Source organism: Cyprinodon tularosa, unplaced genomic scaffold, assembly GCF_016077235.1.
Source record: "Cyprinodon tularosa strain WSP-4 unplaced genomic scaffold, ASM1607723v1 ctg78, whole genome shotgun sequence".
NCBI lineage: Eukaryota > Metazoa > Chordata > Actinopteri > Cyprinodontiformes > Cyprinodontidae > Cyprinodon > Cyprinodon tularosa.
In genome coordinates this window covers 63949-87839 of record NW_024039540.1, presented here as the reverse complement: position 1 = coordinate 87839, position 23891 = coordinate 63949, and the positions used below count along the sequence as shown (strand labels likewise).

At 39.4% G+C, this 23891-nt stretch overlaps 1 protein-coding gene across 1 annotated transcript in view; it reads right to left on the bottom strand.

Annotated features, from left to right (window-relative positions):
* The window catches only part of si:ch211-186j3.6 (neural-cadherin), a gene marked incomplete at its 5' end in the record, with an annotated part of 159585 nt that overhangs the window by 78428 nt on the left and 57266 nt on the right, over positions 1 to 23891 (bottom strand). The window contains one exon of the mRNA XM_038270850.1: positions 14017 to 14197. Within this exon, the coding sequence (XP_038126778.1) occupies positions 14017 to 14197 (181 nt within the window). The remainder of the gene's footprint in view (positions 1 to 14016; positions 14198 to 23891) is intronic.

The window sequence follows — 23891 nt, the reverse complement described above, 5'->3', positions numbered from 1 at the left end:
CCCCCTCTGCAGAATCTCTTAGTTCAATCTCTAACATTATGTTTTCTCCAATTTTTCTCATCATGGATTCATCTGGTCTGTTCCTGTTTGGTTGTGACTCCATCCTGGAAAGAAATATCAGCTGTGCTGCTGCCATCAACCTTTGGTTATAGATGTTGGAAATCTGCATGTTTTTTAGCATAGTCTTGTTTCTCTGAATGTGACTAACTGGATGTGCCCTCTTCATCCTCTGACATGGGAGCTGGCTCAGCTCGTCTGCCTGGCTGTGTGTTTCCTGGACGGGGCCGCCTTTTACAGTTGCCTTTTGTATCTCTGTTTCTTTCTCTATGCCAGCTTCTGTCTCCTTGAACCCCAGTCGGCCTCAGCAGATGGCCCCTCACACTGAACCTGGTTCTGCTGGAGGTTTCTCACTGTTAAAAGGGAGTTTTTACTCTCCACTGTCGCTACAAGCATGCTTAGGTTGAAGTATTGCCTTTGAGTCAATTAGTCGATGCAATCAACTGGTTTTCCTTAGATAGAAAACTTTGAGTCAATCTGACTGGATGATCTATATATATATTTATATATTAATGAGTCTCCTGGAAATCTGTTTGGTTTCAGCTATGCAGAGAGAGGGCTGCCGCAGATGGACTAACTTTAGCCCTGACTGCCGTTAGCCTCGAAGGTCCGCTGGCTGCCGCAGTCTTCTCAACTTCTGGTAATGTTTTTTTAAATTACGCATTAAATCAGTAATTGGATTATATAGTGACGCTTTAAAGTATAATATTCTTACCTCAAATGATCTTAAAACATACATTTATTGAACAACAGCAACAGAAAAGAGAACTTTTAACTTAATACTCGGAGCTCTATGAGAGCTAACCTGGAAGCTGCTGCTGCCACAGTGCATGCTGGGACAGCTGTCAATCCCAAGAACAGACAAGTCTGCTCTGATGCATGCTGGGTGAAGAGGGAGGGGCGAGAACAACAGACTTTAGGCGTTTCTCAATACACGAGAACGCGAGTACATACTCGCGTTCTCGTCAAGTCCGTTCTTGGCGAGAACGCAGGAAGATCGGACTTGACGAGAACGCGAGCACGCAAGCACGTATGTGTATTGGAACAGAAGCGTACTCGTTACGTCATCACATGCAACGTTCTTTAGCATTTCTTTAACAGTCAAAACTATTTATTCCCTTTATTTATTCCCTTATAACATTTTGAAAACAATATTTTTAATTTCTAAAGCTTAAAAAACATTTAAAAAAATTACGCAAAAAACCGCCATCAGAACGAGCGGTAGTTCACACATAACTAGACCGAGAGAAGTGCACTACAGACGGGGTAAATTTAGCCCTGGCTGCGATTACCCTCGGAGGTCTGCTGGTCACTCTGGTCCGCTCAACGTCGGACTTATTTTTTTTATTTCGCACTAACTCTGTACACAGACCACACAGGGAGGCTTCAATGTATAATGTTATTGCCTCAAACGATTTCAAAACGTATAACTTAGCACTGTGAGCGCTGTCTCGAATCAAGCTGTGGCCGCGGGGCATTCTGGGGAAGCGGTCAGTCTGAAGAACGCACAAGTCTGCTCTGATGCATGCTCGATAAAGAGGGCGGGCTGAGAACAACATCCGGGGATTTGATGCGTTCTCGATCTGGCGTTCTCGAGAATTGGAACGGTACTCGGGCTGAGGCTGATGATGTGTCACGAGTACACGAGCACACGAGAACGCTCAAGAACGCATATTGAGAAACGCCCGATGTCTGTTCTCGGCGTACTGTTCTTGTGAATTGGAACACTGCTAGCTAGGGCTGAGGCCGATGACGTTTACGACACATGAGCACACGAGAACGCGTGTGCCCATGGTAACATCAGCCAGTCTTTCTATCACCCTGCTAACCTTAGCCCACCTTGCTGTCAGCATGTTAACATTAGCCGGCCTTGGTATCACCAAGCCTACCATGTTAACACCATGCTAACATTAGCGCGCCTTACTAACACCATGTTAACAGTAGCCCACTTCACCACCTCTACTCCTGTCTCTATTCCACCAATCAGAGCCTGACCTACAGGAAGTCAGTACGTGTTGTTGCTTGACTAATTTTCTATTTAAAAAAATGGCTCTGAATAAGATCTTTTAAAATGACACATCTTATAAAAAACTATCAAACATTAAATCAATTTAATCTAAATGTAAAATTGCAGGCCATAAGTCCATTAAGCATAGTGATAGTTTCTACTCTAGGCTGAGGTTTTCTGGCTTTAGCGGCTCTTTGCCAGCACCTACTGCACTCCCATCATCCTCTAAGGGTTAGCTCTGATAAAAGAAAAAAGAGCGAAAGCACAGCAAGAGAGTAGAGCGGTAAAGTGTGCCTTTGGCACAGGTGGAGGGTTAGAAAACTCATGACGATGAGTCATAGAAATAATAAAAAGATGAATGGAGGGGCTGAGTGTGAGACAGAGTATTGTTGGGAAAAAAGCTTGATGCATTATAAGGGTGAGTGGATGGGGATAGAAAGAAAGGCGAAAGTGGGGTGCAAGATTAAAAGCTAGTAGGCTGGACAGACTGATTATAAGCTGCTGTTTCAAAATGCAGAGCAATTGCTGAGTGTAGTGGAGAAAGCTAAGAGCGGTGTTTGATTCGGTCTGTGCAACAGGAGGCCTCAACTTGCCGCAGCTTTGTAATGCAAACGTGCATGTGAAATGCTGGAAACCCATTTGGAACATCAATCATCCAGAAACCATCGGTCTCTAATAAATCGGTCACCAAGCAACAGGTTCTCAGACTCTTTAGTTTCTGTGGAAGCAATGGGGTGGTTTCAGAACCTCTTTGATACAATTTTGGTAAAATCTTTGTTTCACTTATTAATTAACGATAACCAATAGCACTGAGGGTCATACTATATTATTCTATATTAGGTAACCATTTAGGTATCTATATGTTGCAGGTGGTATGGTGGGCATTGTCCAGGCAGTATAAAAGTGGAAGCTGCAAGCATTTTTTGGAAGGTGTCAGTTTCCATGGGACACCAGGACCCCTCTTGGTTCCACACATCTTATAGACTCGTCAAGAATGTGGGTGAGTGTTTTTAAAGAGTGTGGGTTATATTGAATTTTTATTATGACAAATGTATGTTTTAACCGTTCTTTTCTTTGTTAGGAGGCCCTGCGGGTTTTTTAGACCAGGCTGTGTATGCGGGCAGATGAGGGTAATGTACGTAATACAGGTATTTTTTAGAGATTTTAAAGTAGTTATTAAAATTATACTTTGATTGTATTTTATTTTGTAATTTGGTGTTTTATGTTTGTTTACAGGGATGGTTTTTGTTGCTCCTGCTGTCCTTAGGTTTATGTTTTGCTTATTTTAGTTAGTCCGACCCTGTTTGGTGTCTTTGGTCCCGTTATTCACTTGTTAGGGCGGACTAACTGTTTTGTTTCTTATCTTTTTTTCATTGATTTGTTTGTTTTTTCCTTGTTCACTCTCCACTGTTAGTCTGTCTTTGGCATGGATCGGATTCAGAGGGGTAGTGTAAATATGGCTTTTGTTTTTATCAACGTCATCTGACATTGTTTCACCAGTTAGATTCATTACCTCATCACCTTTCATCTTTCAAACTGCCAGTGGAAACAGAAATGTAGTTCAATCCACCTGCAGGGGACTGGAAATCAGGATTGTACAGCATTTACCACTGCTGCTCATGGGAAATACTGTCTTCCTTCAGTCCACTAGGGCTTTCTTTCAAAATCAACCACAACTGAAATTTCTTCTGTTCAAGTGGAAATGAAACGCTCAACCAACAGTCAATTAATTAACACTTATGTGTTATCAATGCGCTAATGCAGCTGTCAGTTAATGCAACAATTACTTTATTGCATGTTAAGACTTTTTTGTCCTTTTATAGGGTTGCTGCCTTTGCACCTTATAATTAGACACAAACACCTTTTTCAAAGCTTGTTGATCAGTGTTGGCTTTGGATGGCCATCTCAGTGTTGTTAGACCACTGACAGGGTTCGCATTTTTCCTACGGTTGCCTCCTGCACAGAAAGTGTGGAAAGTAGTGATGCTTTGAGATGAGCCGAGGCTTCGAGGCATGTGGCGAGTAGGGGAGGGGGCGTTTCCGCAAAGCGTGTATCGAGGGTTGCTTCATTTAGGAGAGGAGCAAAAAACGATGACGTTTGAAGCCTCGCCACATGACCACTTCAGGAAGGGGTTCAGATCAACCTGAACTTCGACAGGCATTTAAACAGTCACAGTATTCAGTGAAGATGATGTGGGAGTTTATAGGAGAGCTGCTGTAAGTTGGATAAAGTTTGTTTATATTCTAAGAATAGATTGGTTGGAAAAACTATCAATCTATTTGGTTGAAACTATTTTGGTTAGATTAAAGAATATAATGATCAAAACCTGAGCAAGCCGCTGGTTACAGTTGTAACATTAGTGTTAAGTAGTAATGCTTTCTAACCTGAATTCACCAGCTGTGTGACATTGACTTTAAATCCTAAGCTTGATGGATCAAGACCCACCTTGGATGTTTGAAAGTTGCTCTAATACTTAACAAGTATTTTGGCTGTGATTAATTTGGTTGGTTTTTGCCAAAATATTGGTTGAACACATGACTTCCAACAAAATTAAAAACAAAAACTGTGAAAAAACAATTATTTGAGAATAAAAACAACTAAACCTTTCATTTTGCTCATCATTACCCAATTTGCACAAATAATTTAACAGTCTGCTTGAGCTTATTTTACTAAAATGGTAGAAAAACACTGCCCCGAAACTGACTGTTCTCTTTTTACACACACAAAAAAATTCAAAAAGATTGTATTATACACACCAATAATTAACAATTTCAAAGGAACTTAAATGGGGAAAAAAATAAAAACAAGAAAAACAACTGCAAAAAAAAAAAAAAAAATCACAGATTTTATTACTAACTGTGGTTCTGCGCTGGTGACATGCTAACATGAAGCTTCATGAACTGTAGGGATCATTGAAGCAATTAGGCCAAATGATTCAATGCCTCACGAGGCTTCATCTCACCATCAATAGTGAACAGAAATAAAGACTATTAGACTTTTTTGTACTTAAAAACTCTACATGTAGCCTGGCTGGATAAAAGCAAACAGAGTGAGTACAGGAGAAGTGGGTCAAGCTGTCAGGGACCAGAAATATCACATGTGGTGTTCCTCAAAGCTCCATTCTGGGGCCCCTCCTATTCAACATCTGCATGCTCCCCTTAGCTGAGATTGTAGCAAACACCCAGATCAGTTACCATAACTATGCAGAAGACACACAGCTTTATATCGCAATGTCAGCAGGTGACTATGAACCCATCTGTTGGAAGGATGCTGAGAACAGGTTAATATGTGGATGCACCATCATTTTGTAGAACTTAATAAAAACCAAACTGCATAAGAATCTTTGGACCAGATCCAGAGTTAGCTCAAAGCTAGAAACCAGCGATTGTGGCCAAAATCTTGGTTTCATGATGGACTCAGACTTGAACAAACCTTCAGAGGCACATAAAGGTAGTTATTAACTTAGCCTTTTATGGCCTTAAGGAAATTTCCAGCACATTTAAAGCACTAATGTCCCAGCAGGACCTAGAAAAACTAATCCATGCATGTATCTTTGTAGCGTTGGGGATCAAAATGGTAGAATTCTCTTATGACAAAAAATGAAGACACTGGCGACGATTCTCTTCATTTATCCACTGGATGGGGGAAAACGTTCATCGACAAGTCATATTCCAATGTTTTCCAACAATTAACAAATACAGCGCTCACATTTCAGAAGTCTCAAAGCATTTCCCCCCGACTCTTCACCCTCTTCAGCTACATTTATACCTTCTTTATAGCATTGTGTGAATGTATGTGCACTACAACGTTCTATGCGGGCTGGAATGTGTGTGTGGTGTTTTGGCATGATAGTCTGAAATGGAAAAAGATGTTATTGCAAAGTTTTCCTGACACATAAACTGTTCTTTTACCTCTGCACTCCATTATTTCTGTGTGCAAGGGTTTCCCGTTCAGACATCCTGTCCACTAGATTCTCTGTGTATTGCTAAGTATATAAAATGCCTTTTACTGAAACAACATGTTTACACAGGGTTAAATGGTCTCAAATTATATTGATCCATCATTAGAACTCATTAGTGCAACTGCCATTTATCAAACCTGACAGGAACTGTGGGTACAGCTTTGTCTATAATTTTAAAGCTAAAATGTCAGGTGGAAACTTGCAGACAAACCTTTTTGCTGTCATTTTGTTCACAAAGACAGCATGAAACCATGAGAGAGAGAGAGAGAGAGAGAGAGAGAGAGAGAGTATATGTGCCTGTTGATGCAATACTCATAATGAATGAATAACAGCTCAGTTTTAATATTCAAGACAAGGGTATTTAACATTTTCCAGGCCAAGGACCCCGAAACTGATGGCGAGATGGGGCAGGGACCCCCTAATTGTATATATTGTATAAAAATTATGTTCTATCAAACTGGTCCTATAGTCACTCTATTACAGATGGAGTAATGTAATGAAAGTAATTTCTCCCTGGGATTATTAAAGTATTTCTGATTCCTGGTTGATGGGACAGGTGTTGTGAATGAAACGGTGCCCAGCTTTAAAGAGCTCCTGTGTGTCGCTGAATGTGTGCATTGATGACTAAATGCATTTATCTGATTATTAGAGTGTGTTGAATTCATGTTAATGTGGATTTAAAGACATTTCAATTAGTGGAAAATAATGCGGGGGGGAGTCTAATCAACCAAAACTTTCGTGACCCCCGTGCAGTACCTCCATGGACCCCCTAGGGGTTGCAGACTCCTTGTTGAAGACCTACGTTCAAGACCATAATTATGTATAAACCCTCGACCATGACTGTAAAACCTCCGTCTTTATGCTACAGCAGACGTCTAGAGGAAAACAGGTTTTAAAAGAATATTTGCTTAACCTACAAATAGTGATGGTGAGATGAAGCCTTATGATACATCGAACCGTTTGGGCTAATTGCTTCAGTGACCTCCTCATAAAGCTTCATCTGAATATGTCACCACCTACTGGTGGAGTGCAGAACTACAGTTAGTGATTTTTTGCAATAGTTTTTTTTTTAGTTTTTTTCTCCATTTAAGTTCCCTTGAAATTTCCAATGATTAGTGTGTATAATAAAATCCTTTGTAAGGGTTTTTGTTATTAAAATGAACAGAATAATATTTTAAGGTATACTTTTTTTGAATTTGTCATTTTAGTTAAATAAGCTTAAGCAGATACTGAAAGTGTTTGTGAAAATTGGGCAATGATGAGCAAAATGAAAGGTGTTAGTCATTTTTATTTAAAAAATGTAGAAAAAAAAACATGACAGTTTTGGTTTTAATCTGGTTGGAAGTTTTGTGTTGAACCAATCTTTTAGTTAAACCAACCAATCTAATTTGGCAGTGTTTTATTCAATCTATGTTGGGAAAAGGGCAAACCAAAACAAATTGGTAACTTTGGCCAAAATGCTGGTTAAGGAGTACAGCAACTTTCAAAGGCTCATACCAAGGTTCAAACCAACAACCTTTGAATTGAAGGGCAAGGTCTTACAGAAGATACCACATTTATACTGCCTCAACCACAGAAGCCAACAGTTAAAACCACTAATGACACAACTGAAACCAGCGGTTTGTTCGAATTCTGATCATCACATTGTTTAATCTAACCAAAATAGTTTTAACCAATTAGATTGGTTGTTCTTTCATCCAATCTATTATTAGAATATATCCAAATTCTTTCCAACTGACCACAACGTTCCTACAAACTCCCACATCTTGACTAAACACTGAGGCTGTTTCAATTCAATCAATTTATCTTTATTGTCATTGTCACAAGAACAACGAATTTTTAAAAAAAGTGCTATCGATCTGTGCATATGCTTAAAAACAAAAACAAAAAACACTGTCACCACCATTTACACATAATATAAGAAACAAATAAAAATAACTGATACAAAACAAAGAAATAAGAATAGTACATTCTCACACACATCATCCATGATGATTAATGGTTATTTTTGGTTGCATTTAGTTATGCTGTCGGGTAAAAACTGTCTCTAAGGCGGTTGGTTCTTGTTCTGATTGATCTGTATGGTTGATTTTGGCTCCTCCCCCAAATGAAGCAAACCTCGGTACGAGAAAAAGACTAATCCAGACACACCTTGAAGCCTTGGCTCATCTCATAACATCACTACCTACAAACTTTGGTTCTGCATTAACCTTATGAAGTGAGGTCCTCCGCCCTAAAGGTGGTCTGCTGACAACACATGAAGAGAAGATTTAGAGTGGTCACTGCAAATAAAACCTTTTAGAGGCAGCGAGTGAAGTGACAGTGGAGAGAAAACCATCCGTTAGAGCAGCATGAGCGTCCGCTGAGCCGCTGCTGATGCATATTTGTTTTACTAAGAGGGCTGAGAAATAAAACTTTGGAAAGGAATGATGCACAAATGTGCAGCTGAAGCTGATTGACTTTTACTTCTACAGAAGAGAATCTTTCAATTCCCCCGTTTCCCAGAGCATTTGGAAAATTGCTTTATGCTTGATAAATGATGACACTTAACCTGAGAGTTTTATTGCAAATTGTATTGAGATTTGAGCGCGCGCCCAGGCAATCTATAAAAATATTTTTGATAGGCCTGGGAGTAGAAAACACAATGTGCACATTGATCCCTGTGTACAATGCTGGGTTATTTAGTGAAGTCATTTTCTGGATGGAACACATAATACCGGTGACTTCACTGCTATGAGTTAAAATTCTCCAGGAGGACAGAAAAACAGGTTTATGGAAAACAGAATGCTGTGAAAATTTAGTCAAACATTAAAGTTTATAATTTACTGAGAGAGTTTATAGGCGGTGGGATGAAGGACAGTGATATTTGGATTCAGTGGAGGTTTTTAATGTCAACTGGGCTCTTTGCTGCAAACAGAATGAAATGCATATATAACAAAAATAAGAAAGGAAAACATATATTTTATTTTCTCCCGTTTCTTTGCTGAAATAAAATGAGGTTTTCATGCATCCATGTTATACATTTACTTAAAAAAAGAAATAGAAATTTTTTTTCCATTTTAATATCTAAAAGAACAACAATTCAGTTTAGTAATTTACTAATTCCCATATTTTATAAAACACCTAAACTGACGGTTATTTTTTTCTGTCTTAATGAGAGCAGTGGGCTTTATGCTGCCCTCCAAGGCTTTAAACCTGGTTTGAATGGAGACAAAGTCATTCTAAAGCACATATCAAGGAGCTCATTTTGAGCCTGGATCTGTATTTATTTTTGATTCTGTTCATGGTGGAGAATCCTGCTTCGCAGCAGCAGGTTGAGCCAAACATCCTCTAAATGTTCAGGGTCATCTTTGAGCACCATTTCACTTTTCTTTCACCAGTTCACCACAGTTCTTCCAGCAGTCCCCACTTTCTCTGCTCTCTTTTTCTCTTCATCTTCTCCTTCTTTCCCATCGCCCGGCTTGCCACAGGTTTTCCTGCTGTGTCTAAAAGTAGCAGCAGCAGCAAACCAGACTGACAGAAGCTCACTAGCTACCGTAAATCCTCTAATATAGGACGGGGCCTTTATTTCACTCAGGTACATCTTGATCCAGGCCATTATTGGAAGGAGGCTAGAATTAGAGGCAGGCCTTTATTTCTATTTGATCCAAACAGACTACTAGTGGAATGAATTAAAACGAGGTTTTGTGTCTCTTTGAACGTATAAAATACTAGATTCATTTATTGAAAAAGTACAGTTACCATAACAGTATATAGAACATTACTCAGACATCTTCCAGCAGCTGCAATTTTTCTGCACAGCAATACAGGAAAAAAAATTGACACAGTATGGAATCTTGGCCAAACTGACTTGCGAAACAAAGTTCTTAAAATAATTAATGGAAAATGTTCTGCCATCACAGCAAAATTTTATTTGAGGCAGGCTAAGTGGAAGTAGGCAATCAGAACAATTGTGTAAGGCCACTACTTCCCATTCTAATGGCTCATTAGCAAACGTTCTCCTTCTTCTTTATGGGATTTTATTGGCGGTTGGAACGCAACGAAATGGTGCATTACTGCCACCAACTGGTATGGAGTGTTGGTCTGAATGTCTACTACCTTCTTATAGTGAACAAAACCAAATCAACAAGCATCGAAATCAACTCTATTTCTGACATTTTGAATTAAAAAGGCTTCGTGGATGGAAAGTGAAACATCTTCAAACTTGGAAACAAAGTCCAGTAGATTGTTTTTTAACCTATTTGGAATATCTATGACCTGGATGACTGAAAATATTCACCAGTTTACAACCAGTGGCAAACTTTAAACCCGTCTTCTGAGCTGTAATATCTCACCCACTAAACATGAGACACAAACATTTTCCTGATTTCACATCCACTCACAGAACACATAATGTCTCTTGAGAACAAAAATAACAAAGCCCATCTGGGCTGATCCATTTACTGCCCTGATCTAAGAGATTAATGTCAGCTCAGCCCTCTGCGGAGCTGCTTTGCCTTGTTTCCTGCTCCTGTTGCATTTGGCACCGCCTTACAGGATGCTGGTTTGTTCTTTTGAGTTTATTAAGCTGCTCCCATGAAGCAGCTACAGAAGGCCGGCGAGCTGCAGGTGGAGTTGGGAAAGTATAGAGCCTGTGAATCTTTTTCCTCTGGGTCACACAGCTGCTCCATCACTTTATGATGGAAACAGAACAGCGGCTCTCACCTGAGAACACGCCTCAGGTGCAGCTTTGCTTTCGCCTGCAGACGGCCTGCTCTCTGTGTCTCTGCTCACACACTAGGTGATAATTACTGCTGGAGCTGTTCAATAGGTACTGTTTAGAGGCTGCACTGATGTGAGGCGTCCACCGCTGCACCAGAAGGATGCTGTAGAATCTATAAAACTACGTTCAGACTGCGAGCGGCAGAAGCAGCTAGTTTACATGCAAGGTCAATGGTTAACGCGCATCAAGGTGCAGCAAAAGGTCCTGCAGCACGTTTAGAGAAGCTGAAACAATGTCTTACGGGCTTCTGAGCATCTGATGCACTTCAGAAGCAGCAGCTGCTGGAATTGGAAAAATGTAACTTTTACTGCGTCGAGTTTCACATCAAACAATGAATTCAATTCAGTTTATTTCTATAGCGACAATTCACACCACATGCCATCTCAAGGCACTTTACAGTTCACCAGATCATCCAGTCAGATTGATTCAAAGTGTTCTATGTAAGGAAAACCAGCTGATTGCATCAACTCATTGACTCGAAGGCAATCCCTCACACTAAGCATGCTTGTAGCGACAGTGGAGAGGAAAAACTCCCTTCAGAGAAGCTGATCTGGGAGCCGGCAGGGAGACAAACAGAGCACTGCTGATGCAACAAACTATGATCACTCCTCTGAAACGGTTTATTAACGCCTAAATTACCTTAAAATGTCGAAACCTGTCGGCAAAATATGTTCAGTCTTATTATTCTGGTGCCTCTAGTTTGCATTATATACGTGAAAAATGCTTTCCAGCCACGCAAACAGTAGCGGAAAACCGCAAAGAGGCAACCGGGCCAGAGGCTGTTGTTGAAGGGGATTCCTAGTGCACCGTACACCGGCGGTCTGAGCGGCTCAGACAGAGAAACATTATTTTTTAAGGCAGGATGGTAATCTGGATGAACTGACTGCACATAGTTTTCAGGTGGACTATCTTGTTCAAAAACATTAGTTTTAAACATAAAAAACGTTTACAACTGATTTCTACCCATTGATAACAGCATATATAGCTGCCATTGTTACAGGCAAAGAAAGAATAGGGTAGCTTAGCCCAACACGCATCAGACCCACCGGTTAGAGCAACAAAGGTGCTTCAGCTGCGTGTCAGAACTAAACTTGTAGAAGCATAAAAAATTAAGCAGCACGTGCGTTTTTACTGCTGTTGCTGCATGCGGTCTGAACCTAGCCTGAGCCATAAGTAACACTAATTCAGTACACTGAAGTCGTAGGGAAACGGCTGTTCCAACCGTTGCAGTTCTGAATTCTCCTGAGTGGTGCATGACTTTACACGAGTGAATAAAGTGAATGTGGTTGGTTGTTTATCAAGGGGGCAGGATTGTTGTGCCTGAAGCTCCGCAAGCAAGTTTGATTGTGGCCGGTTTCTCGGAAGCATCTTGCTAACCAGTTAGCAACTTAGTGCTAGTAGGTTCCCAATGGAAAATTCCATTGGGAACCTACTAGCACTATATTTCGCGACTTAGAAACGACACTGTCAAGGAACGCTATGGACAGCGGAAACATGCAAGAGGAGGAGTGTTTGAGTCAGACGTGGTGGATGAGTCTCCTCCATCATACATTTTTTATTTAGAGGAGGAAAGCAGGACGAAGATGCAGAAGCTTGGTTTGGTGTAGAAGGCTTACAGCCGTACATGTCTGAGCCCTTGCCTCGCAACGCTGCCAGTTCTGTTAGCTCTACGCCTGCTGAAGATGCAGACGTCCATCCCAGTGAACACTGGGACGGAACTCAATGGGAAAAGAATTGTTTGCGTATATTAGCTGCAACATATGATTTAAGATGCTATCACCGAAATTAGGTGTTCAGGCTGATGTATAACTAACTGGCCTGCATAAGGTAAGGAAATTTTAAGATTTGAAGACATAATTCTTTTTTAAATAGAAATGTTCTAACTTTTGGGACAATATGGTCTGATAAAGCATACATTTATATACAAGTTTAAGTCAGAATGATTTGACATTTAAATATGACTTCCCTACGATTTTAAATAGAAAGCTTTAATGCAACTTTATTTTTATTGGATGTTTTGTGGACAGACGTCCACTGAGCTGACGTGATGAAGTTAGACAGATATTGAGAATCCATCTAGAGGATTTGGCCTGCATCATGGGCTCCATTAGGTTTGTCTGTCTTAAAGCAGTGCAACAGGAGTGCATTCTGTCAGTAGAAAGAAGGCTTCAGCCCATCAAACGTTTCTTACAGTAAAGCCTATGTCTGCCCACAGAGGGCGTTTCTTTCTGCTGCATTATGACAGCTCTGCAGTTAAACAGATGAAAGATCAAGGCTACTTCTAATCTTAGATTTACCACCTTCTTTCCTTTCATCTCAGGATTAGGAAGCTGAGAAACTTTAGGTTTCTGTCTGACTCTAAACTCTTGATAACCCTTTCAGTGTTTAATTCAATGATATTTAGAAATTTCCTTTTCTTGTTATAAATGCCTCATTTTTCTGAGTAGAATGATCCGCTTTGGTCTCTGAGCGTTTGACTTTGTATTTGTTCTTGTCTTCCCTTTGCTGACTGGTTGGATAAGTAATGAGTTCAATATATTGGTCTATATTTGGTTAATTATGAAAAAGTTCTTTGTTCCTAATCAAGTTCTACACTAGGAAAATAATATTTCTTAAAATAAGTTTATTCTTTCTTGAATTGATTATATAAGTGAAACACTTTGAGAAAGGATGAAGACAATTTACATTTGAAATAAGAAAAAACAATTGCCAATTTATTTCAAGTGCATATTATCTGACTATATTATTTTAAGAGTAAAAATACTCATTCCATTGGCAGATACTCTTTTTTTCCTACTCAAAGTGAGGGTAAATACACTTAATTCTGGAAATGTTGAATTATTTTTACGGTAGTAGAAGTAAAAATGTCTTATATTAAGTGTTTATCCTTGATTTGAGCAGTCAAACTAGATAGTTTGCCAATGGAATAAGTAGTTTTACTCCTAAAATAAGATAAATGGATAATATGCACTTGAAATTAGACAATACAATTGTGTTTCCTTATTTTAAGTGTAAATTATCTTGTTCCATTGGCAAAATATCTCTTTTACCTCCTCAATCCCAGAAAAATTAATTTATTTTAAGAAAAAATGACTTATCTAGATCTAGATTTTTTCCAGTATAGATCATTTTTGCAGTGTACCCCTTAAGAACATTCAGATAAGTCTTTGAATTTGACTGAAAGTGCTGAAGGTGTATTCCTACTTCAAAGTGAGACTGAGGGTTTACCTGCATTCATGTACTCTCCACAGGTCCACGCAAGTAAAAGGAGGTTTACAGTGGTTCTTCTTGCAGGAGTCAGATGAGCATCCAGGGGAGAGACCTTGAGCGCTGACCTGGGAAACCCCGTCCCGTGGTTGGCTGTCCAGCGGCATGTAACGACCGTTGAGGCGTAGATCCCTCATGCAGCCTGCAGGACAAACAATCAGAGTGGAGGACTCAGTGGAACTGGGATAAATCTGCACCAACATTAAAGAGAACCCCTGTGTCACTGATAGATCAGAGGCTTATTTTCAATTTACCAAAAAGGTTTTACACTGTCAGCAGGTTTTAGAGTCAGTTATCGAATTATAGAAAAAAATGCACTAAGATTAAAGTCAGCAATGTGTTTAGATGTGGGATATATAGCACTTTGTGGTCTTTAGTGCATTGTTTTCTGCTCCCATTAGAGGTTCTGCAAGTGCAGACAACTGATACAATTATCAGAGTTTGAAGATATGCAATTCATTCATCACATTATTAATTTTTATTTTCATTTAAATACTGAGTTATGTAGATAGGTATGAAAGACATCTGAACCATCTAAATGTATATCTACACCTTGTAGATGTGGTATCTCAGTGCAGGAGGCGGGAAACAAAAGGATCCTAACTAAATGAACATCTCTGTTGGATAATGTCACCTCATGCTTGAAGCTGGTGCTGAACTGGACAGCTCCTTCAGTGACAGACTGCTGCACCCTAAATGCACCAGGGAGCGTTATCACAGATCCTTCCTCCCAGCAGCTGGACGACTTTAGAACCACCACTGTTCCCAACAACCTCAATCAGTTGTTACATTTATGATGATTTTGCACAGATTTTATCAGTTATATAACATGCCGCTGTCATTTTACACATCTCTGATGTTGCTGCTATTTTCAAATATCCGTTACTGTAAAAATGTCCATAGCTGAATATTGGTTATTTATTCTCCAGGTGCACAGTTTTTTGTATTGTTAAAACACTTAACAGTATATCATTGTTTATTGTTATTCTTATACATTTGTCTAAAGTCCTTATTTGTATGACCATTTTTTACATAATATTTTTGCTGCTGTAATCACAAGATTTTTCCCATTCTGGGACAATAAAGGGAATTTTCTATTCTATTCTATTCTATTCTATTCTATTCTATTCTATTCTATTCTATTCTATTCTATTCTAAGTTTAGTTCTCATGCTAACTCCAGCTAGTGGCGTTATCCTTGTGAAGGAGCCACTGCAGGCAAAGCAAAGTATGTCATCTGTAAGATTTATACTGTGTTTTATTTGACCTGTGAGGAGCTTTGCTTGTGATTCTTTATAAAAATTTTGGTTTTATGATCTTGAATATAACTATTTCCTTTATGTGAAATTTTATCACAATATAAAGCAATAAACTGTACAACAATGTTTATCAAACACAGACAGCATCCATCTATGCTCATTTTTTGGTTGGAAAAGAGTTCTGGAGATGCAAGAGTCCTGCTGGATGCTTCGAACTGTTTGTCAGAGAGTCTTCTGGGGTTTTTTTTATGTAAAGGGCTGCTACATGTAAGCTGTTACAGGAGCAGCCATTGAAAATGGCCCTTCCCAGTCAAACACCAGTCGAATGGCAGCCAACTTCCAGCCACTGGAGTGACCCCCTCGTGCATATTTTTTTTTATTCTGACTCCACCCTTTCACTAAATTACAGGGTCTGACCAGGAGATGATGCTTCTCTTTAGATCTTAGTGTCCACAAATCATCATAGAAAGAATATTTTAGTATAAATATTGATGTTAAAAAAGGAATATTAGGGGACCAGCCAAGGACCAGCAAAGGGCCCATCAAGGAAAGTGGTGAATTTTTGAACGGCTACTACTGTAAATGCTAATTAGCATAATTCTAAAATGGATTATTGATGCCAACGCAAAAGCTAGGATCCAAATTGAGGGACTGATTTCTATAAAGGGCGTTTTGTTTCAATTAAATTAAGTTTGATTCCAAACTTTTATTGATCCAAAATGAAAAATAAATGTTACAGCAGAGTTGTAGCCATTCAAAATGTCCCCACTTTCCTTGATGGGTCATTGGCTGGTCCCCTACAATTCCTTTTTAAATATATTTGTATGAAAATATTCTGTTAGTCATGATTTGTGGACATTAAGATCTAAAGAGAAGCATAATGTCCTGGTAATTCCTGTAATTCAGTGAAAGGGTGGAGTCAAGAGTAAAAAAATATTCAAGAGGGGGGTCACTCCAGTGGTTGGAAGTTGGAGGGGATTTTGCTGGGAGTTGCAGGGAAGTGGGCTGCCATTCGGCTGTTTGACTGGGAAGGGCCATTTTGAGTGCTCTGTAGTACAAAAATATATGTTTAAAAAGGAATTGTAGGGGACCAGCCAAGGTCCCATCAAGGAAAGTAGGGATATTTTGAATAGCTACTACTATAGTCATAAAAATAATAAAATAAAATAAAAACTTGCAATGCACACGTGGACACAATTAATTATTATTATGCATCTAAAAGATGGTTTTCAGTGTTGTTTAGTTGTCTGGTTAACATCCACTGACAGGATTTGGCTATGGCTCTGAGAAGGAAGTCACCTTTTCAGAGCCTGCTTGACCTGAAAGAAGGGGAGGATTTACCATTAGGATATATTAGGCAGTTGTCTAGAGCCCTAAGTTCCTGGGGGCCCCATAAAACACTGTTTACATGAATGGTTAATGCAACTATTCCTTATTTGTGCACATTAATTATGTTTTTGATATAGCTTTCGCTAAAATACCATGAGAATGCTTATAACATTAAGTGGGTCTCGCACCCCCCCCCCCCCCTTCAATGTCCACCATATTGAATCAGTCCATTTGCTGCACATGTTCAGAAAGGTCCAAACAGACAGCAGCAAACCATTTGAAAACAAACCATGCAAAGAGCAGTGTTGCCAACTTAGAGCTTTTGTTGCTATATTTAGTGACTTTTCAGACCACTCTAGTTCTTTTATTTCAAAAAAGCATTTAGCACCAAATATAGCGACTTTTTTCTGCTACTGGAGACTTTGGAGACAACATCTAAAAGCAGCTAAATCTGCTCTCCAGAGCAAGTAGATTGTTAACCCCGCCTCCTGCTCTCCTCTATTTTGTCTGCTGTCATGATTCATGCAGCTATTATTTCATCCAAATGAAAAATGGAGAACAGATAAGCAGATCATGGCTTGTCTACAGTGAAAAGAAGGACTAGGTTATTTACTTTTGCCTTTTTGGAAACACAGCTAAGTGAGCTTAGTGCTTGGAAAAAATCTTTAATTCCTTCTGAGACAGCATGAAAAGTCAGCTGAGTACAAATCATAGAGAGGAAAACAAGAAGAAAAGAGGAAAGGGACAAAATGTAGAACAAATAATGTATGTCCATTCTATTACAATTTCTGTATCTGTATAATGGGTCTGTTTTATCTGTTGTCTTCTCAATTCAGAGGGTCCCCTGCCTGTCTTTGCCTAGGGCCCCATAATTCCTTAATCTGCCCCTGCCCGGAGCTCATATTTATTCGTGCTTAATGAGGACAGTATGCCCGATTTCAAATTTAATGTCAAAATGTTTGCTCTATGGTATGTTATTAAGAGAAAATCAGGATGTCTGAGGAAATATTACTGTTTATGCTCCCATTAACTGTTACTGCAAACTTGTTTTATTTAGTTAATATTTCGTCCAGTATTTTCCATTTCCAAAGTAGACTTTCTCCAAAGTAATTGCAGACGTGAACAATTATAAAAACATTCAGTCCAACATCTGCAACAATCTATAAATCTTCCCTGAGCTGAAATGAAATGCTTTAAAATCCTTTTTAATAAACTCATGCATTGTCTTTTATTGCCTGAGGCACAGCTGTCTGGATCTCTTACTGTCTAACTCCAGGGAGCTCTCAGTCTCTCTTTCACTCTGTGCCTGCATCTTTTATTTCTGACCTTTTTGCTTTATCAATTATCAAAACATTCTCTTTTCTTTCTAAACCAACTGTCTCCTCAGACTCATAAACTGAAAGGCAACTTGAATTCCTTTCTTGCTTCTGGGCTGTTTGTTTTAAAGTTTTTATCTTCTTTAAATGTAACTGATTGGTAAACAGTTTTCACCCTTTAAGGACCTCTGCTCACATTAACACCCTGCCCAGTAAGCATGGCTGTATATTAGGAAACCTATTATTGGTTGTTATATGGTCAAATGTTTTGGAAAATGAGCTCCAAAAACAAGCAGGTTTGGTTGTGGCCGGTTTCTCGGAAGCATCTTGCTAACCAGTTAGCAACTTAGTGCTAGTAGGTTCCCAATGGGAAATTCCATTGGGACCAAGTAGCACTAAATTGGTGACTTAGAAACAACACTGTCAAGGAACACTATGGACAGCGGAAACATGCATGAGGAGGAGAGTTTGGTGTCGGAGTCGTGGATGAGTCTCCTCTGTCATCCATTTTTTATTCAGAGGAAGAAAGCGGGGACGAAGATGTTGTGGAAGAGGACGCCAGGGCGGCAGAAGCTTGGTTTGATGTAGAAGGCTTCCAGCCGTACATGTTTGAGCCCTTGCCTCGCAACGCTGCCAGTTCTGTTAGCTCTACGCCTGCTGAAGACACAGACGTCCATCCCCGTGAACACTGGGACGGAACTCAATGGGAAAGGAGATGATGCTTACTTCTTATTTGAACCTTTGCATATATTTGCTGCGACATATGAATCCAGATGCTATGACCAAAATAAATAGATTGACAGATGACCATGGATTTGCCAGATTTAGGTGTTCAAGCTGACTTATAACCAACTGCCTGTATAAAATAAAAAAAAAAATTAAAAAAAACAGATTTTAAGACAGGATTTTTTTTAAATAGAAATTTTCTACATTTTGGGACAATATCGTCTGATAAAGAGTACATTTATATACAGAATGATTTGAAATTTACATATCACTTCCCTATGACTTTAATGTCGATTGATCTCACTGTAATCCTGAAATTATTCTAGATTAAAATGGCTCATTTGAATTCTGCCAAAGGACTTCATGAATCAGAATAACTTTATTAAACCCTTGCAGGATATTTTTTTCTTGCTGTGCAACTGTTCACAGAAGAAAGAAAAAATAAGAGTGTAAGTACAAATAAGATATGAGAATAAAATAAGGATGATATTGGTGTGCTAGCTAAATAATAAGTAAAAGTAAGTCTTTGAACAGGTTTCTTGAGCCAGGTGTAGCGTTAAACCAGGGGCTAATCTTCTGTTTCCAAAATGCAACACAAACTGCTTGAGAAAGCTTTTCTACTATGATAACTGGTGATGAAAATAAACAATATTCACTAAGATATATTTGTTTTTAATAAGTGATTATTCAGATAAACATGAATTCTGAACTGTAGGTCATGATTAACTGTAACAGTCAGTAGCTTTCTGTCAATCAGTCTATTTCTATTTCTGCAATTTAACCCATCGCCTGCCATTGTGCGATGCACAGTCACCGAGTTCGCCAGGCCAACAATCCCTTTAACAACCCCCCTTTCAGAGACATAGACAGGTATGGGACTTTGCAGGCTAACAAAGCCATGCTAACAAATTTGCATGTTTTCTAAACAAAAACAAGTCTTTGTTGGGATACTGTATAAAACCTGGAGCTCAATGCTATTTCTGACATTTTGCATTGAAAAAGCTTCCTGGATGGGAAGCGAAATGTCTTCAAACTTGGAAACAAAGTCCACTGGAAAGTTTTTTTTTTAGTTATTTGGAATGACTATGACCTGGATGACTGAGAATCTTCACCAGCAAATATGAACAGGAATGAAAAGGTTCTACTTGACGATGATTAAAAGTCACCGTGTGAAGACGTTTGCATTTTGGCTTGGGTTATTAGAACCACACAGTTTGAAATGTTTTAGTGATTTGTGAGATCCTTTTTTGAAGAAAGGATTTTTGTTGGATGGTCCTGCTGCAGTCGGAACACCTGTCTGTAATTTCCTCATCTGGCTGCTGGAAATTCAACGTTCCAGAAAATCACCCTGAATTTTCTTCCACTTACTTTTTAAGTCTTTTCTTCATATTTTTTTTTTATTTTTTTATCTAACTGTCCTTGAGCTCATCGATTGGACTGAAACCTGCATATCAGAAATATCAGCCAGAAAATCCATAAAACCCAAAGCAGCTCCTCTTCCTCTGTTCAACCTTGGCCAGCATCTCTCCAATCAGGAATGAACTTCTCCAATAAACTCTCTATCCTTAAGTAAGCCACCGATATCAAGCTCTTCTCTAAGTCTTTGCCTCAAAAAGAAAATGTCCATCTGTACATTTCACCCCCTTTGCTCCAATACCCCCAGAAAAGATTTTATACGCAAAACTGGAGAGAAGGCTTGATCCCTGGCTGGATTATTGACTGGATAAAGACAGAAACAAAGAGAGACAGAAACTCTGGAGAAGCTGCGCAGAACCAAGGCTCAGGCTATTAATGGATACTATTTCATTGGTTAACCTTTTGGGACTGAAAACTTCCAATTTGACCAATTTTTTCTCAGCTTTTCTGCAAACTAGGACAGAAACCATCTTGATGCATTTCCAACATCCAGATCAGAGTCCAAAAAACAAGCTTTTTGGACGGTTCCTCTTTGTTGAAATGTTTTGTTTCTTCTTCCAGAAACGTCCCCAGTCTGAGGAGTCCAGTTGGCCGAGTCATGCTCACATTTAACCCCATTTACACTACCCTGTTAAACCGATCCGTGCCGAGCTTGGTTCCTTATGTCCATTTACACACCACGCTAGCAAGGTTCCTCGCCTCCTAGTGGCGGTCTACGGTACTACTAATCGCTAGAGGTAAATGAGCAAACAAACATGGCAGTGCCCGTAACATTCTGGAACTTTTGTTTTGATATCATTGTCCTATTTTGTTGTTTGCGGAGAGTCAGGCGAAGAAGGCAATAAACTTGACAGAATCGGCTTATAGGAAGTGAATACGGCAAACGATGGTCTAACCAGGGCTTACAGACGCAGGAAATAACGACAGACGTTGATCGACAGTTTCATGATTATGGAGGCTGACTGTGAGGAGAAAAGAGCACACTCTTTGTTATCTGAGAACCCAGTCAGAACTGAACTGTCCCAAGCCCTACAGATGAACTAGTTCCAGTTTGGCACGGTTCAATTGTGTCCGGCGTGGTCCATTCAGTTGTGCGTGCTCAGACCTTCGCACGGTTTCAAAAGGGTAGTGTAAATGAGGCTATTAACAGTGATGTAACTGAGCCTCTGTAGTGAATTTAGAAGTGGCTCCATAGAAGCACTTCCTCCAGTCTGTTTCAGTAACTAGGCCAATACAGTGTCATATCAATCATTCATTAATAATTGAAAAAGTCACAGTTTCTCCTTGATGAGACTGCATGTGATTAGATATGAAGGTTCTTTCTCACTGATGCCTGTTATAAAGGGGCGGAGCTATATGGGTGGGCCAGGGGTGGCCACCCTTAGCCAATCATGCAGCAGGAGCAGCATAAACGCGTCTGCTGCTTCATTTTTTATGCTTGTACCAGTTTAGTTCTGACGCGCTGCTGAAGCAGCTTTGCTGCTCTGGCTGCGCGGTCGAAAAGTGGGCCTTATGCACATTGGGCGGAGCTACCCTATCCTTTCTTTGCCCTGCAGCTGTATTTACTGTGATCAGTGGGAATAATGTAGTTTTAATATGTTTTTAAGTGGTAAAATCCACCTGAAAACTTAATCAGCGCAGTCAGTTCATCCAGATTATCATCCTGCCTCCTAATATTATTTCTGTCGGAGCCGCTCAGACCCCCACATACCGGCAGTGCGCTGTCAGTAGGAATCCCATCCAACAGCAGCCTCTGGCCTGGTTGCCTACATTGCCGCGGCGGCTGGAAAGCGGTTTTCATGTACATAATCCAAACTGCAGGCACCAGGATAATAAAAGCGAACATGTTTTGCCGACAGGTTTCAGCATTTTTAGTTAATTTAGGCGTTAATAAATGGTTTCAGAGGAATGATGATCTGTAGCATCTCTGATTGGTTGATGCACCGCAAGTTCAATTTTTCAATCTCAAGCAGCGTTGCGTCGCGCGGGTCAGATGCTTAAACGCTCCCGACGCGCTGCTTCAGCTGCTGAGACGCGCTGCGGGACATTTTGCAGCGCCTTGATGCGCGTCAACCATTGATTTTCCATGTAAACTCGCTGCTCCTGCTGCGTTTGGTGTGAACGCATCTTAATACAGATGGTGGCAGCAGCAATACTCTAAAGTGGAATGTTCAAAACATTTTAATTTTTCATATATTAACAATAACTTAACAACAAATACACTGAGGTTAATTATGCACATCAATATACTAACATTAAAGACGATAAGTATGGAATTTATCCACTTTTCAGAACTAGATTTTGTTTTATATGTGGTAAAGAGAAAAGGATGTGTCTCTGCAAGTCATCTAGGAGTCTTCAGTGAAATCATAGATAAATAACTATTTTAATAAAAACTTATTATATAATCAATTTATGTAGATATCAATTTTATGCAGAGTGATTATTGATAGAAGTAGGTAAGTAATGACAATAGAAAAGATATTTGCCCCAGAACTTAGACCTGAAAGATTTTTATTCACTATACCTTTTATCTAGAAAGCATGGATGTTTAAATTTTTTATTAGCAAAAGGATGTAGGAAAGTATAGTTTGTCTTGATTTAGAAAATATGGACGTGCTCATTAATTTTCCTATTGGAACTGTGTAGATTGACCTTGAGGTTCTGGTGCCGATCCACTTTCGGCCACCCTTCAGTGTACTTTGGTTATTGCCTGGCCACCCTATAAAAATGTTCTGGCTACGCCTCTGCTGTCATAAAGAAAAACATGGTGTCCTAACCCATTTCATACACTCTTGATGTAAATACAACCCTTTTCCTTTTCCTCTGTGACACATCAAACATGTCACATCACATCTAAAGCTTTACGCTCTCGTTCAGACACAGGAAGGACACCGCCTACCATGTTTATTTGGATCCCAGAGGCATTTCTACATCAATCTGATCATCTCTTGGTTTAATTGTTCGCTGTCACCTGAGCTGCTTTGCTATGTCTGTTATTTGTGCCGTAAGAAAGACGTTTCTGACCCTTTTCCTTCTGAGTCATCTCTTTAGTGTTTACGATGAAGGTTTGCTCACTTCAAGTTGTAAAATGACAGAAGTGACAGCAGTTCAAACCAGTTATACCTCAGCTGTCGACCCCATAAACAGCCTTAATAAATAATCCATGAATGAGTTTCACAGACAAGCGGAGCGAGATTCATAACAAGAATCAGAAGCACAAATGATCTGAACTATGCTTTATTTTCTTTTATATCAAGATGATTGATTTCTGTCGCATTTCAACAAAAATTAAAAATCTGCTTCTCTGTCGGAAAATAACGAACGCTGAAGAAACACAGAAAGAACAGAACTTGATTAGCAAAGTAGTCTTTCAAAATCTAACTAAAGAAACGTAATCAAACTGTTGTAATTTGATTGTGAACTAAATATACTTAAAAACTACAGAAGGTTTCTCAAGGGTCTAAAACACTCTGTGCTCCTCTTTTTATTATCCTATTCAAACATTTCCAGATCAAATGCAGTATCAGACGAAAGTAACCTACATCAAAGTCGAAATACAGTAAACAAACCATGATTTCAGTTGTTTGGTCAGAAAGGATCAATCACATAGAAACTGAAGTGAACTCAGAGACTCAGAAACACCAACAGGTTAAAACGTACGACAAGTGCGCATCAGCAAATTCACAAAGGAGGTTTCACAGATACCTCCAACCTCACACCAAAGTGGGATCCAGTGTGACACAATGTGAAACAGTGTTAAACAGTCTGATGCAGTGTTTTAAGGTGTA